This window comes from Grammomys surdaster, unplaced genomic scaffold (genome assembly GCF_004785775.1).
Source record: "Grammomys surdaster isolate TR1022 unplaced genomic scaffold, NIH_TR_1.0 64, whole genome shotgun sequence".
In the NCBI taxonomy this organism is placed as follows: Eukaryota; Metazoa; Chordata; class Mammalia; order Rodentia; family Muridae; genus Grammomys; species Grammomys surdaster.
This window is the reverse complement of record NW_021604566.1, coordinates 14,924,795-14,942,731: the sequence shown is the minus strand read 5'-3', so window position 1 is coordinate 14,942,731 and position 17,937 is coordinate 14,924,795. Positions and strand designations below refer to the sequence as shown.

General features: G+C 38.1%; 1 protein-coding gene across 1 annotated transcript in view; it reads left to right on the top strand.

Annotated features, from left to right (window-relative positions):
- The window catches only part of Prex2 (phosphatidylinositol-3,4,5-trisphosphate dependent Rac exchange factor 2), a 295,598-nt gene that overhangs the window by 96,375 nt on the left and 181,286 nt on the right, over positions 1–17,937 (top strand). Inside the window, exons 7-10 of the mRNA XM_028769792.1 lie at positions 2,262–2,395; positions 8,188–8,291; positions 14,358–14,507; positions 17,150–17,294. Of these exons, the coding sequence (XP_028625625.1) occupies positions 2,262–2,395; positions 8,188–8,291; positions 14,358–14,507; positions 17,150–17,294 (533 nt within the window). The remainder of the gene's footprint in view (positions 1–2,261; positions 2,396–8,187; positions 8,292–14,357; positions 14,508–17,149; positions 17,295–17,937) is intronic.

Here is a 17,937-nt window from a genome sequence, read left to right as displayed (position 1 = left end):
AAAGTTTCAGAGCACTGTAACTAGACTTACTGAGCTTGTATGCCAACAATTAATCTACTTTGGAGAAGAAAAATATCAGAAGTTTAATCAGAGCTGTTGATTGGTTTCATAGAAATGGAGCACTCTCAGTTTCATCCTGCTTTTGGTCGATCAGTTATGAGATGTTAGCTGTAGGTTCTGGATTCACTGTGAGGTATTTTGTTGAAGGAATAACACGACAGACACTGTTTAGTAATTCAACTTAAAGTCCTGGATTCTTGGTGAGTATGCTTTCTTTAAAATGCTAATTTTCCTGTGGTTAATATTAAGATAAGGAGTTATATAATCACAAGGAAGTAATAGGAAATCATGCTACTAGATTGAGACCTAGGTTCATGGTAATTCGGGGTCAGTGAACACAGGAGTGTTGATCAAACTGTGTAAAGATTTACAATTTCCATGTTTCTAAACTGTAAAGATAAAAAGAAATTTAAAGAAGAGGTTTCCTAAAACAATATATATTTGAAACATAGATAAGCAAGTGGACATAATAACACTATTTCTTTATTAGTTTCCTTGTTAGAATGTTAGAATAGATTTGAGTTTTCATTTTACTTTATTTGTCGTTGACTATAAAACCTATACTAGTGGTTGTTTGGTTTCAGACTCATGGACAAAGGACTGAGGTGCATATTTTACATAGCAAAGTAGACCTGGCCTTCAGGTTCTCCCAGCATTCCTCAATCCCTACCTGGCATACCCTGCCCTCAACCCTGAACTTTCCAGCCCATGAGTGGGGCCGCCATTCCCCCAGATGCTCTTTCTATATAACCCAGATATTTTAGTCTCTTGCTCTCTGCACTCTCTTTCTCTTCCCCTCCTCCCTCTCCCCTTGGCCACTCCCTGGCCTCAATCCTTGGCACCAAGGAACTTGCTTGCAGACTCCTAATAAGCCTGCCTTTAATCTAATCTCATCTGGCTTGAAATGTCTCATCTCACCGGCATTGGAAAAATAACCTATCAGTAATTATTGTGGAAATATGAAACTATACTTAATGTTCTGAATATTAAATATCAAAACCAAAAGATAGAAATATTGATTTACATAAAACACAGCAATTTATGGATAGATTATAAGAAAACAGATACATTTAAAGCTAAAATACTCTAGCTGCAGAGATCAGTTAGAGAGACCTACTGAAAACCTGCATTCTTTTATTTTTCTCTCTTAAATCTGATTCTACGCATCCGGTATGAATGGCTAGGTGGCAGCAAACAGACTAGTAGGAAGTGAGCCAGACACAGCTCTGTGCTGAGCTAAGTTATGTTGATGCCTGAGGGTGGTTGCTTCCCTCTGGCCGGCTCTTCTCCTCTCAAGGCTAGTAGTTCTGTGTTAAGAATCAGCTGGAGGTATTGGATCCCCCAGGGGGGTGGAGTTAAAGGCCTTGTGAGCCACCTGGCCTGGGTGCTGGGAACTAAGCTCTCACCCACTAAGTCACCCTCCAGTTTATTTTTTTTTCTGTTGTCTCCTCCTTTCTATAATCAGATGAGATCTTTAGTTTGACACCTACTAATAATTTAGGCTTCTTAAAAGTTTTTTTTATTTTTGAGATTATAATGTAATTATATCATTCCTCCCTTCCCTTGCCTGACGTAAAACCCTGTCTGTCATATATACCCCTCCTTGTTGTCTTTGAAATTCATGGCCATCTTCCCTCTTTTATTCTGTGTTGCTGTTGTTACATACATATGTGTGTAAGTGTGTGTGTGTGTGTGTGTGTGTGTGTGTGTGATTGTGTGTGTGTGATTGTGTCTTTTCCTTCCCTGTTATACTTGAGTTTCCAGGCTGACAATTTGATATTGGATGATCAGTTAGTGTGCTCCTAACTAGGAAAGATTTCCCACCCTCACCTCTGAAGTTGTCTGTGGTTCTTTATTTGGGTTTAGGCCTGCTGGGCTCCCTTCATGTTTTAACATGTCTGTTGGAGCTTCAGTTGTCATTGGTAGACCTAGAGTCTCTATGCAGACTGACCTGGCGACTGATGAGAAGGAGACAGCATTCTTTACTGTGTATATGTTAGTTGTTAGTAATAAAAATTAAAAAAAAAAACTAAAATTTTCAAGAGAATAATTGCATATAAAAATCAGTCAGGACTTGTGATACAGTGGCAGTGTGCTTGTCTAGCTTATGTAACACCCTTCATTTGATCCCAGTACTATAAAGATAATAATATTAATCAGGTAATCAGACATAATCATCCTCCTTTCTTTTCCTGCCTCAGGGGTCCAACATTACTGACACCTGTACTGAGATGCTGATGTGTGGAGTCCTAATGAAAATTTCTTCTGGAAATATTCAAGAACGGGTGTTTTTTCTTTTTGATAATCTTTTGGTGTACTGCAAAAGAAAACACAGGTAAGCTCATAAAAAAGTCACATTTTGGAATTATTATTTGCACCTCACAGAATCCCCATAGGACTACCAGAACTCATCTTACCAATAACCCATTTCACCCCAGCCTGCTTGCCTGCTCTCTTTACCTGCTGGATAATCATGACCGTTGTGTCACTATCTCTTGTGACCTTCCCCTAACTGCTCTCTCAAGGACAGGCATGTCCTGTGGGAGATGTTGATTTGTTCCCCCTTTCCTAATTCTGCTTCTGAGCCATTTCTTCCTGCATCTGCAGAAGACTCAGAAATGTGAGATTCAGTTTATATGTTTTCCTAATTTATCACTCACAGAACGCAGTGTTTCTGCTTTGACCTCAGATCACTTTCCAGTCTGCTTCTGCCATCATCCAGAATATTTTCAAAATTCATGTAGATGACACATTGAGAACCTTGGGGCCACATTCTCTTCCCCGTTAACACCTGAGCCACCAGTCTCTGCCTGTATCTGAAGCCCGTTAGCACTAGCAGTTATAAATTTGAACCTCCTCCTTAATAATCCCATCCTGAAAGCCTATACCTGTGTCTATCATCAAATCCAGCACTTTTGCAAAATTATTATCAGTATACAAGATGCTGGTGTGATGTCATCTTGTGGTCACCCAGAAATTAACTGAGAAGTTATATGGAAGTAAAACTTTACTATGTGTATAGCAGCTATCCATAATGTACAATGTAGCCTGCACAGTGGCTAGAAATGAGAGTAACTTGATCAGCAATTCTTAACCCGTGGGCTGTGACCCCTTTGAATGTTGCATATCAGATATCCTGCGTGTCAGCTATTCATATTATGATTTATAAGGGTAGCAAAAGTACAGTTATAAGTAACAATGAAATAATTTTATGGTTGGTGGTCACAACAGGAGGAACTGCACTAAGCAGCCATAGCGTTAGGAAAACTGAGAACCACTGAACTAAATTAGAGAAGGCTGTGCATGAATTGTCTATTCCTTCAACCAGGAACAAGCCAGCTCATTTTCAGACTTTGCCTTAACTTAGGCCTTTGGAGACCTAGAGTTATTTGAGAACAGAATAAACTGAATTCCCCTTCAACATCCTATAATATTGTAATCACAAGAACAGCAAGGACAATGCATTCATTTCAGGTTTCCACTTGCATTCTTTGAAGACTGCTGTGTTAAATTTGGCATTTCACTTTTGGATCCTTTTAATGCTATTAATGTCAAGAAAGACTAGTGCATATATTATTAATGGTGTAGCATGTAATTCCAATGAATAAGATGTTACTTAGTTTTGCTTGATGACTTTCTAAGATAGAATCATAGTATATTTAGATTTTTCCTATTTATCTTTTCTACTCATCAGTTTCCAAAATGAATACCCAGTTCTGTCCAGCAATAGTTCATTCATTTTATTGCTGCATACCATCCTATTTGATTAATCACAATTTGTTAATTCTTCTCCTGTCACTGGATTTTAGCATTATTTGCAATATCTTGTTACTGTACATTGTCCTGGTAACATAAAACACACAGTTAGAAGACGGTAATGATAGAATGAGTGTGCACAAAAATGCAGTTCCATCACACAAAACAAATTTATTTTGAATCTTCATATAAGGCCATTTTTTTTAGAAATTAGAGGATGTTTAAATTTAAGCTGCTTAATAGATGTATATATTATAACTCAATATCAGCATTCAAGATACAAAACCTGTTCAAAGTGGGATCATAAATTTATTAGCTTTGAAAATGAGACCCAATGATGGATCACTCCTCTGTGTCCATGTGTATTTATGTGCGTTAGTGCATATGAATGTATATGGTTCATGAATTTATGTGTGTGAATATATATGTTTTGTCTGTATGTATATATGTGTTAAATGTATATTTGTGTGTTTTTGTATGTGAATATGACTATGTGATGTGTGAATGTTGTATATTGTGAATATGTATGTGTATGAGGATGAGGGTATGTGTGAATGTTCATGTGTTTTATGGGCTGTGTGAATATCCACAATTGTTTTGCCTATGGCCAAAACTGTTATCAAGAATACTGAGGCACCTTGACCTCATGAAGGCTGGATGCCCCAGGGGGTGGGAATTTTGAGGGTGGGGAGGTGGGAGTGGGGGGGGTGTAGATAGAGGTTACATCCACAGAGAAGAAGGAGGAGGGGCGAGGGGATTGGGGGTTCCGAGGGGGTGGTGGGGGATGGGGTAAGGGGACAACATAGGAAATGTAAATAAATCATCCAATAAAAAAAAAAAAGAAAAAAAAAAAGAATACTGAGGCATTACTCAGCTATTAAAAACAATGAATTCGAGAGGTTCCTAGGTAAATGGATGGAACTAGAAATTATCATCCTGAGTGAGGTAAGCCAATCACAAAAGAACACACATGGTATTCACTCACTGATTATTGGATATTAGCCCAGAACCTTGAAATGCCCAAGATGCAACTCACAGGCCACATAAAGCCCATAAAGAAGGAAGACCAAGTGGGGGTGATTCGGTCCTTCTTAGAAGGAGCAACAAATTACTCAAGGGAGCAAATATGGAGACAATGTGAGGGACAGAAACTGAAGGAGGGGCCGTTTCAAGACCACTCCACCTGAGTATCTATGCCATGTGCAATCACCAAAGGTAGAGGCTGATGTGGAAGTCAGGAAGTGCATGCTGATAAGAGCCTGATATGGATATCTCCTCAGAGGTCTTCAAGAGTCTGACATACTCAGAGGCAGATGCTCACAAGTAGCCATTGAACTGATCATGGGGTTCTCAATAGAGGAGTTAGAGTGAAGACTGAAGGAGAGCTGAAAGGATTTGTGGCACCATGAGGAGAGCAACAATACCAACCAACCACAGCTCCCAGGGTCTAAACCACCAGCCTGGGAGCACTTAGGGAGGGATCCAGCGCTTCAGTTGAATATGTAAGAGTGGAGGGCCCTGCTGGGCATAGGTGGAAGAAGAGAACCTTGACCACATGAAGGCTGGACGCCCCAGGGGGTGGGAATTTTGAGGGTGGGGAGGTGGGAGTGGGGGGGGGGCGATAGAGGTTACATCCACAGAGAAGAAGGAGGAGGGGTGAGGGGATTGGGGGTTCCTGGGTGGGTGAGGGATGGGGTAAGGGCACAACATAGGAAATGTAAATAAAACATCCAATAAAAAAAAAAGAATACTGAGGCATTGACATGTGATTGCTTTTGAACAAAAGAGTTCCAACTTGTAAGAAATGTTCTTTCATAATATCATGATCCTGTTCTCTATCTTGTAAAACATATAATTTCACATATATTAATATGCTTAACATAAATACACAAATGATGAAATGACAGAACTTCTTGCGTTTAATTGTTAATTAAATAACAGAAACATGTTTACACAGTTAAATATTTGCTGCTTAGAAAAAAATCTATAATAAATATATAATATGAGCTAAATATGTATATAAGTGTCTGGCATTCTCTGATTCCATTTTTCATATGTTCCATGCCTAAATTTCCAACTAAGGGCATTACTAAGGAGTTGTAGCAGAGGACATTTAGATATTGTTATCCAAGTGCACATTAGGCGTGTGTGGTGGTGATAGTTATGGGATACTGCCTCTCTGGCCAGATGAATTCATTTGTCATTTTTAGTAGTGAAATGAAGGACTGCCAAATGTGGTTGAGGGATTAGGACAGAGTAGCCAAATATTCTTTGTTTTCCATGGAAGGAGGCATGGGAGGGAGAAGTATGCAGAGACAGCTTCCATTACCGTTTCTCATACCCACCTCAGGGAAGGTCAGTACTTAAAAGAGAGGAGAGTAGGAGGGGTTAGTGGGCACGCATGATATGGATAGCTCTTCCGTGATAAGATTTAGTATCTTTATTTCTATACATCAAATTCTCTGCAGATGTTTGTTATTGAGTCAGATTCCAAACTATGTCAACTGAGGTCTGTTGATTTACTTGAGTAGTTTTAAATTTTGAGTACTTTTGGAAATTCCTTACTTCTTAATTAAAAAAAAAACAAACTCCCTTCCATCTGATTATCCTGATATGTAACTGTGTAATTCTCTGTTACAGATGATCATCTGTACATCTGGGTGAAGCAGCTTTTATTTTGTTATGTAATTTCCCAGTTTAAAAATGTAGATTACTTTAAAAATAATTAAAACTCGTAGAAATATTGCAAATGTACTAAAGCACGTGTTTAACAAGTATACCATGGTCATATCATAAAAATAATAGAAGTATCTTACATTTTAAAGTTATTTACTTTTATGTATATAAGTTTTTGATCTGCTTGTTTGTATGTATACTGTGTGTATGCCTAGTGCCCGCGGAGGCCAGAAGAGGGTGCCAAATCCTATGGAGCTGGGGTTACAGAGGTTGTGAGTAATCATTTTGCTTCTAGGAATTGAAGGCAGATCCTCTGCAGGAGCAGCAAATCCTCTTAGCTACTAAGTCATCTCCAGGGCCCAGGATATATTTTTGCATCTGAGTATTACTCTATATATGAGCTTCCAGCAGGTCAGTTTCTCTGCAGATGAATCAGAAGAACTAACTGAGTTTGCTTGCCAGGTCTTGAATGGAAATTCTCAGCTCCTGAAAATTGAGAATCAGAGGTATGAGAACTCAAATGTAGCATTACAATTACCAACTTCCCACATCTGTCAGTCAGGCTTGACAGTGCTGAAGTCTTACGTTGAGGAACTGTACATGACCACACCACCACTGCTATATAGTCTTTAGTTTCATGCTTTATTTTAGTTTAGTGTTGTTTTAATTCATGTATTTATATAAAGGGCTGGTGATGTAGCTCACTTGGTAGAGAGTACTTTTAAAGCAAGCAAAAAGCCTGAGTTAGATTCCCATCATCAAATAAAGAGGGTACTGTAGCTGGTCTTAGCTACTTTGTTGGTTCTTCCTTTTCTCATCCTTTATCCCCTCCCCCAGCTTTATCCCTCTATCACTAGATATAAGAGAAAGAAGGATAGAGGGGGAGAGAGATAGAAAGAGATCTCTGAATCTAATTTTATTCTTTTTTTGTTGTAGCTGGTCATTGCAACTTAGTGGATCTCCTTTTCCCACCCTTCATCCCCCTGATTTCACTGCCTATCACTAGATAGGAGAGAAAAAATAGAGGGGGAGAAAGAAACCTCTCTGAATCTAATTTCTTTCTTCTTTTGTTCTTTTTACTAACAAACCACAACCAACCGCCATGAATGACCAACAGTCACCAACTAACATTGTCTACCAGAGCTCTAGGTTTTACGTATCCTCTGACAAGTTCGCAGAATTCCAAACCTCACACAATCATAGAAACTATCTACAGCTGGCAAAACTACACCTCTGCTAGTGTATGAGGCAAATTGTTGTCAGCTACTGTGGATAGTATGAAGCTGCTCTATATCCCCATAACTGGGATTAAAATGAAAACATATTCTTACACTGTTTCTGTTTTTTTTTTTTTTTTTAAGAAACAAAAATTTAGAACTCTTTCTATAGTGTATGGTCATGCACACCTGTAGTTCCAGCAATTGAGAACTGGAAGCAATAGGATCAGAAGTTCAAAGTCATCCTTTGCTATATAGCATATTTTAGGTCTGTCTAGGATGCCCGGGATCCTGCTTCAATTCCTTTCCTCCCAGCCTGCACAGCAGCCCACCAACACCATCCTGAGAGAGAAGACCTGAGTAAAATCAGCTGCACCAAACTGTTTATGATACTAACCAATTCGAGACTTTTTCCCAAAGAATTTTAAAACTCATATTAAATTTAGTAACAAAAGCTTTGTGGTTGTGTTTATTTCAGACGGCTGAAGAATAGTAAGGCGTCCACGGATGGGCATCGGTACGTCTTTCGAGGGCGGATCAATACTGAGGTAATGGAAGTGGAAAATGTGGATGATGGCACAGGTGAGTAGAGTGATTTGCCTTCAATATATCAAAGCTTAGGGGTGAAGCATCCACACTTTGGTCTTCCTTAGTCTTTCTTAGAAGGGGGAACAAAATACTCATGGGAGGAAATGTCTATTTTGCTTTAATGCCACAGGACCTTAGCAGTTTTATATTTGCAAGTGTAAAATATATGTCTAATAAGTGAATTGATCCTCTTAAGTTATATTTTATCAGGATGGTAACTTTGTTCTATAACATTTTAATCATAGAATATAAACGGCAGTAGGTGTGCTTTAGTCATGCAATGGTTATATGTGGCTTGACTCTCAGTTGATTTGCAGAGGGCAAACTGTGAGAATGATCTTTGTCGTTCCAAGTGCTGAATTGCTCCTCATTACTAAAGGGAATTTTTTTTTTTGAAAATTTGACCTTTACAAGTGTGCTTCTAAAAATATGATTAGTCACAACCATAAAGTAAAACACAGTTAAAATACCTTTTATGTTTATCATTTGGGGGAAAAAGAAGGTTGCATATTTAAAGTAAGGGTTTGTAAAATGAATCACATTTTTCTCCAATGATTTTCATGATAATTTCAATGTTGCATTAGGAAAGATGATAAAAGTATATAAAATAGATTAATAGATGCTAAATTTACCCCCAGGTAGAGTCAAGCCTCTTAGTATCCAGCACAGCAGTGAGATTGAGGATTTCTTGTCATTCTAAGAGACAAGAATCCCTTATCAGTAACTAGATAATACTATACTATTTGTATACAATGTATGTGCTCTGTCCACCTTTGATGGAGTATATAGTGTCTTCATTGGCTTCTCTGTTGCTGTGACAACCTCCATTCCTACCCCACCCCAATTTTCCCCAAAAGTAACAGCCTAGAGAGGAAACCATTGAAGAGAGAACACTAACAATTGTAGTAAGGATGCTGTAGTATAGCTCTCCACAATTGATGGCTTTTGGTAGGGGAGCAAAGGGAGAAGGACTCAGTTGTCTTGAAGGGGCTGGCCACTGGAAGTCTGACCATTCTATAGGGAGTATATTAGCAACAAAAATTGGACTTCCTTTTCTTCTTGTTTTGTGTGTGTGGGAGATCACAAGTGTTTGTGTGTGTGTGTGTGTATGACTTGAGAATGACTAAGATTGTGTGCATGATGTGAAATTCTCATATAATAAAAGTACTATGTTAAAAAAGTAAAGATTTGTCTTTGAAATTTGTTTACAGTGAGACAAAACTGACTTCATTGTTTTAATGATTAAAAAAAAGAGAGATGAAAAGTGCTTCAAGCTAAAAATGATGCCTCTTCCACTTCCTGTGAGGAAGTACATAGGAAGCCCTGGAGGTGTGAACCCTCTCCTCTGCTTAGGAATCCAAATGTACAGTTTTTCAGGAAGACAAGCAATAAATTCCATCAAAGTTTCAGAAGATAAGACATGAGCCCAGATCCCAGAACAAAGTCATTGTGGAGCATTCTGTTGTTTGCTGTAGAGCAGGGGCCAGGCTTCAGTTATGAGGCTCTTGTGTCCATGCCTGGGAAGCTGACATGGCTTGAAACAGCAGTGTGCCAGAACTGATATCGGATGCTGCCTTTTCAACAAGCCACTGGATCAGCTTTCTTCCTTTCTTACTTCCCTGGTCATTCCCATCATGGAACCTCCATTGCTTTTCAATGAGCTCAAATTTTAAATGAGGAGTGATGGTCCTGAAAGATCTTGGCCAGACTGATTATATCTGTTGCCAAGTACTCTCTAAGTAGGGTTTCTAGTAAGATGAGGGATGGAAAATATCTGCTTATCTTATCTGCTAGTCAGGATATCCGGCTTATCTGCCGTTATCCAAACCAACTCAGCAAGTTTGTCTTGATCAAAGTTGAATGAGTTGAGATTTGGAGGATGTTTTGAGGATGCCTGGATTTTCTGATGGAAAACTAGATGGGAAATTTTTATTCTACTAGAATTATAGAAATGTGTAGTATTGTTACATACTGTAGGTGTAGATAAATGCTTCCTGGAAAAAGCAGAAACCCCATCAGACACCTGATTGTACTGATTTCGTTCAAAACTAGCAGGAAAAATATTTGTATCTGGTGTGAGAGTTAGCCTTCAGCTGACACATAAACTATAGCTCGATTATTCTCATCAAGTCAAGGCCCTCCGCTTATTAAGGAAAAGTTCTACTACTGAACTAAATCTCCAGCCCCCCAATAAATAATTAGGATAAATTCTGTTTAGAATTCTTAACAACTTGTATTCTATCATGGTTACACCATAGCATAGATGAACTGATAGTCCTTCCAACATGAAAAAGTTTGGCCAGTTGTCTTCCACATTATTTTGCCTTGTTGAGTGAGGTAATTTAGTGTGTAGCCAGATTGCCATTCATTCATTATCTGGATTTCAGCATTCATTTCAGTGACTTTAGTTTCTCTTTGAGGAGGATAGTAGTTTGTTCATGATGTTATACCCAATCAAAAGCAATAGTGAAAACTTCACTGAAATTCCACTGTTCAGCTTTTGCAGTAAGTTTGAAATCTCTTTGAAGAACTGGTTTATTTGTGTGGTTTGGCAGAAAGAGTGAATGAAGGCAGCTGACTTTTTAAAAGTGTGGCTTATGGTTCATTGGGCAAACCACAGGTTTGACTCCAGTGGTTACATTTGAATGTGATATGACTGGAAAATTTTTATTCTAGATGTTTTCCCATTTGTTTGTTTATTGTTGTTTGTTTGTTTGTTCTTTCCACTTTGTTTTGTGGTGGGTGTCAAACCTTGTTTCTCACATAGGCTGAGCAAGCATTGAATTCTTGCTTTGTTTTGCCTCAGATATATTTTAAAAGTGCAATCATTTAAAATAGAAAATTGCAACCGTTGTTTCAGTATAAATATTTAGAACCATCTTAAAGTATTGAATGTACTACGGAATAATTATCTGCTTATCAGTATATTCAGCTTATTTTTAATTATCCAAACCAACTTGGCAGCTATACTTTATCTTGATCAAAACTGAATGAGGTGAGATAAAGTTGTGAGGATGCCTGGACTTTCTGATGAAAAACTAGATGGAAAAGCTTTGTTTTTTGAATGAGATTCTAAAATAATTTCTTTCATGTATTTTGTTAAATGATGAACAATGCAAACTCTTACAACTGAACACATTTTCACTTAAATAGAAGTATTGATGCTATTCATCATTTTCCCATTTCTGGTCACCAAATGTTTTTTCAGTAGTTTTATAAGTTTTATAAGAGCTAATTGAATAGATGAGAATAGGTATCTGATCAAAAGTAATTTTGTACATGTTGGATAGAATATGTTCTATGCTATTATTATGATTACCACCACCACCACCACCACCACCACCACCACCACCACCATCACTACTACTATTTTACACGTATGGTATGCCTGTGACTTAGGGCATACATGTAGAGTTCAGAGGACTTCAGAACCCATAGAAGTCAGCTCTTTCCTTCTCTGAGTTCTGCGCACCCAACTCACAAACTCAGGCTTGTGTAGCAAACCTTTTTACCTTCACAGCCGTAACCACCTCGGTGAATCCACCTCCCAGTAACCAAGTAGAATAAAACTCTAAAGCTTAAGATTAACCCAACAGATTTATATATCTGCAAAAACTCAAATCACAAGATCCCTACACAGATTAGACAATTTATTCCAATATTCCTAACCTTTAGATTTCATATCTACCTATTTACTTGAAACCACGTGGGTCCATGTCTGCTGCCATTTCGCCTTCCTCACCTCTGCCTCTCTCTGCCTCCACCCCTTCTATGCCACCCTTAGCTCTGCTTCTCTTTTCCCTATCCAATCATAGGCCTCCTGCTGCAAATAGATTGGATAGGGAACTTTCTGCCACAGATGTGTGCTAAATCAATGTAAGGAGCTCCCGGACCACATGGCTTTAAAGTCATTCATGACTCCTTTGGGTTTGACCTTCGAATATTTCTGGTTTTATAAGAAATTAGATTTGGTGGATTTCGAACTTGAACATTCCACATTTATTGAGTGGGAGTTAAGTTTCATTCTCCTTTGCACATCTTCTATAAAATTAATCTTTTAGGCCCATCAAAGCTTACAACATCCTGTGTTAATCACCTAGTTGTTATTTCATTTGAAGATATTTTTAATTCTTGAAGAGGACAAAGAGTTTTGGAGTATGTCTTTGTGATATGGTGACTGCTTAGCACTGGAGAGGCTCTGGGTTAGGTCCTAGCAATAGAACAAATCAAAACCAAACAAAACCAATGGAGGAGAAAGCACTATTGACCTTTTCCTTGGTCTTAGTGAGAATAATCTTTATGAATAAGTTTCCTAATGGGAATATTTTGAACAATGTGCTGTGGTTATATGTCTTCTTGTAGAGTTTTGCATTTTTAAAGTAAATGAGAATCAACTACTTATTTTGTATAACATGTGTTAATTACATTATGAAATATGTATACTCATTTTTGAGGCTCCATGTATATATGCATATATGTAAGAATTACATATATAAGTTAAAATTACAAATAATATTTAAAAATCATAATAGAAAACAATTCTCTTCTGAATTTTGAATGGAGTATCATTTTTCTTCCATTTAAAATCACGAAACCATGTGGGTCCATGTCTGCTGCCATTTCGCCTTCCTTGTGTCTGCCTCTCTCTGCCTCCCCTCACCCCCTCTTGCTGATCTTCAATAGAACTCAAATTGGGTTCTGAATACCCATGTTGAAACTATTTCTCCATCTGTACATGTGCTAAGACCATGTAAGGATCTTATCAGGTGACAAGGATGGAGGAGTTGCAGATATTTTTAATAGAAAAATATGTTTTTGTTTTATTCTAACCCATTCATTAATGTTTCTCAGCAAAAGGATAGAGTAATTATGAAGTCATTTTGATATTCCCTTTAAAGCTAGTTAACCCACAATGTTATAACCCATACCCATAATTGTGAGTTATTTTTAATTAGCTATGAACATGAATTAATTTAAAACAGAGTGTCCCCAAAGCTCCTTTTACAAGTTTGATGCAATGAGTTCTGTATGAACAAAAGTTCCTGTTTCTTGGCTCACCATATGTATCTGAAACACAGACCAGGATCTGGTAAAATTTGACTGATGTAGATATGACCGGGATGTTTTAAAGAACATATAGACATGCAATTACTCTGAAAATACATTCTGGAAGTCAGCTAGTTAATAGAAGATAACATGGTGTTTTGGCAATAATGTAAAAGACATGAGTACCAAGAACACTTGCTCTGCCCCCTGCCCAATCTTAGTGAAATGTGTAACTTGGCAGAAGAGATGCCAAGCCAGGAGGAGCAGCACCTGGGTGTTTTCTAGCTCATTCACATTGCTGTGGCTAGTCCTGGGAAATGACTGTTGCTGCCTAATGCCTTAAGGGGCACAATTGGCATTCCTTTGGTTGGTGCTGATGCTGATTCAGGCTGCACATCATTTCTCCATCTTGAACCTTTGCTTGGTGGCCATGACTGACTAGTAAGGACAAATTCTGTCACTGTTGTCTACCTGCTTTTACTGTAGGAAATGGTGTGGATTGAAAGATTCCATTCCTTTCTGGTATAGTTATAGCATATGTTTCTTTTTGTTGTGTTTTACTTTTGCACACCATTCTTTTCTGTGGCCTTTATCTCCCTGCAGCATTCATTAAGTAATATAAATTTAGCTGTTCAGTAAGACTGTTTTCTTCAACCTAGAATATATTTTCAGGAAGTATTAGAAAGCTAAAATGAACTTAATGTCTTAAATGCTTGGTTATTGAAAAAATGCCTAAAAATTGCTTAATTTATTATTTTCAAAAATTAAAAATATATTTGGACATAGCTTAAATGATGTTAATGTATAATATTTAATTACATGTAATACATTAGTACTGTGAGTTAGATATGTTCCATTGATAAGCACTGAATATACCTATCATGTAAATATTTTCTTAATTTTCATGTGTATGGTATATGACTATCATGCATGCATCATGAATTGGATGTCTATGTTTAATTGGTGAAATACATATTGCTCTGTAGTTACTTGTCTTCACTTGTTACTTTTCAGCTGATTTTCACAGCAGTGGGCATATTGTTGTGAATGGGTGGAAGATACACAACACAGCAAAAAATAAATGGTTTGTATGTATGGCTAAAAACCCTGAAGAAAAGCATGAATGGTTTGAAGCTATTATGAAAGAAAGAGAACGTCGGAAAGGTGGGTTCACAAAGTGGGTGCTGTCATGGTTTGTGAAAATTCTTGCTTGGTATGAGAGCAGAGAATGGTAAAAATTATGAGAATGTGTTGAGACATGATATTCACCTGGATTTACAATGCGATGTTGCCTGTAGTGTCAAAAAACACGCTTCCACCTTCGCAGGCACTGGGCCCATGCTCTCAGCTAGGCTCCGAGATCAGCCACTTCTGGTCTTACTCACCTTCACCAAAGGCCAGTTGGCCATTTTTCCTGAGGAGCTGCTATGGCTCCCCCACCCCGTCACAGCTAGCTCCACCAAGCTGCCAATAACCTTCCTGGCTGTCCTGTTTCTCCTCCTGCCCACCTTAGCCCCATGGATGGAAAACACTAGACAGTTTTATTATTTTAAAACTAGATAGATAACTCAATGGCTGGGTGAAGAATTTTCTTCCCTAATCTTATCAACTAGCCCCCTCCATCCTTGGCCCCCTGCTTGACAGAGGCTACAAACTCTAAGGTCCCCAAGACCTATGTGTTCACAGCTACCTCCTTGTCTGAAAGCCTGGTCTGAATCCTCATTCTCTGTGTCCCTCTTCTTCCTCCTGGGACCTGGAAGTCCCACTTTTTCCCCTTTGCCCAGCAATTGGCTTCTGCTTCTATTGACACAATCACGAACTAATTAGGGAATCAACACCTCCCTCTATACGATGTAATTGGCACATTAAAATGAAAGTAAAACCTTGTATATAATTGGGAATATTAAAATAGTACTTATGTCTTATTTTTGTTGCTTTTCAATCCAAATTTGAAAGCTGCTTTTACATCTTTTCACATTACCTTTTCCACCTCTGAAACACTATCACAGTCTTCTATGAGAGACAGGCATAGTCATACAGTGCATTTCAATATCACAGGACCTCCAAGGATTGCTCTCTAGGTTTTTATAGCATATCAAAAATTCTGAGACCAATACATTAGCTTTCTATTTCAGATTAAAGCATTTTGCATATATACATATTAATTTTAATATTGTCTAAATGTCATTGAATACAATGCAGTGTCACCAATAAGTAGCTTGTCTCTATGAGAAATCCTGTTTAAAACTTGCCCCATGGTTTCACAAAGATTTTCAAATGTATTTGGCCTGGCAGTAGTAAATTGTGTATGGTTTATTCATCAGTCTCTGAAACCTAGAATATATTCTCAGGAAGCATTAGAAAGAAAAGATGAATTTAGTATCTTGAGTGTTTGATTATTGAAAAATGTATAAAATATTCTTCGTTTATTATATTTGGTCATAGTTTGAATGAACATTAATTTGTAGTGTTTAGTTAGGTGTACTATGTCAATACTGTGAGGTAGATGGATTTATATAATCCAGCTTAGAGGTAGAAATGCAAATGTATACATATATATGTATATATATTATTTAACCAACCTACTTAGAATCCTAGGAAGCATGGGACCATTGATTATTCTCCCAGAGATTTCAAAATAAAACACCTCATTGTCAATGGAATTTTATAATACCCATCAGCCCCTTTTTTCCAAACATTTCTTCTTCTGTAACATTGCCCCCCTGCCCTGTCCACTGATTGTGAGTGGTCTCAGGAGTTCCAGCTTTGACTCTGGCTTCCACTCCCTTTGCTTACTCTTTGCTTGCCTTATCTGTTCTCATCTGAATGACTTCTCTTCCAATGCTTGTGTACTTATTTGTGGCTAGCCTCTCTTCTTTCTTGGGCTTTGTACTTACGGTCTGTGCTGACCCCTGGATCATTTGACATTGTCAGGACTTATTTCTCCTCCACAGTTTGCCTGGAAAGCATCTCCATTTCCTTTTTAATCTTGTAACCTGGAAGGTACTCCTATTTCCCTGCCCTCTTCATAGCTGTTCTTAGCCACTGCTGTGTTTCCACTAAATACCACCTCCTGGCTATTTCTCAGCATCTTCCTCATTTTGTGACTCTTCTTGTTTACAGGGGCTCAGGCTTGCTTGAATTTTCTTAGCTTTCCTCCAGATGGTTTTCTCTTTTGAAACTATCCTTCTTTACTTTGCTCCATAACTCGCCATCCAAGCTGCACACAAAGTGATAGAACCATAGTGCCCAACTTTCTCACTGGCACATTAAAATATATTGCTGTCTCCCCAGTACCCAAGGACTGAAGTGAATTAACTCTACAGGGACACTATCAAACACACTGGAGCACCTGAATACTTATCTAAATCCCAGGACTCTGTGCTTTGAATTGCTCAGTTTTAGTAGCTTTGATCAAAAATTCTTTCTTACAAATAATATTTCACAATATTTCTACACTTAAACATGGTTTTCTTGTGAACAGTCACATGGTATTTCTCATAGAGAGGTGAGATGCTGAATGAGCCTTTCCTGTAATATGGTTTCTCCTCTAGTGTGGTCCTCAATCCTACACTAATTCCATCTGACCCTTTACCAGTCTCGGATATAGTTGTGGAGAGTTGCCTTGCACACTGGGGCTATGGCCGTGCCAGTCTTACTAGGATGCTATGAATTTCCTAAAAACTTGTTTCAGTTATACAGAGCTCAAACCCAAAGCCTCTAGCTGTTGATGGCTCCAGCAATGAGGGCATAAACAACTAGATGAAGGAATTTAACATGATGGCAATTATTTTCATTTTTGATAGGTTTAAAATTAGGAATGGAACAAGACACCTGGGTAATGATCTCTGAACAGGGTGAGAAATTATATAAAATGATGTGCAAACAGGGAAATCTGATCAAAGACAGAAAAAGAAAACTGACCACATTCCCTAAGTGCTTCCTGGGAAGGTAAGCTTGATCTCTTGGGTGTATCATCTATTTCATATGGTTTGTGTTTAAAAGGTATTATCCTAAGCATTTTTGAATTCTTACTCTTAGTCCATGTTGTCTGGAGGGTAGGGATATGAGGTAATGGACAAAGATACAGTCATGGCCAGCCCCTTGAGCCATATAGTCATTGTCTTTGGTCTCCACAATTGCTGACATGCCTGTTGTCATGCTGAATTAGAGCTTGTGGTCAAGCAAGGAGTGTCAGGTGGGTCATGTGCCTGTTGGGGACAGGATGATAGATGTGATGTGGAAGTGTTCAGAATCTGAGACTCAGAGTTGGGCATGAGTCCACAAAGTGGAGGGATATAAGAGGGCTGAGAGAAAATAATCTAAATGTTTGTTTTGTGATAATTAATATAACTAGAGTCAAAATAAAATAGTACAAATTAAGAGTCTAGTAGATTGTCCTCCTAGGGGCCTAGAACCAGCGACTGTATGTCACTTGGGTGCATGAGATTCTTTTAATGAGAAGCAGAGCTGCTTCAGTTGGGTCTTTTTTGGCCAGGATCTGATCTGGTGTCTTTTCATATGTAATTTTGAGTTCAGCAATTAATCCTTAGGAATTTATTTTATCTGTAGTTACTTAAAGAATCAGGAACTA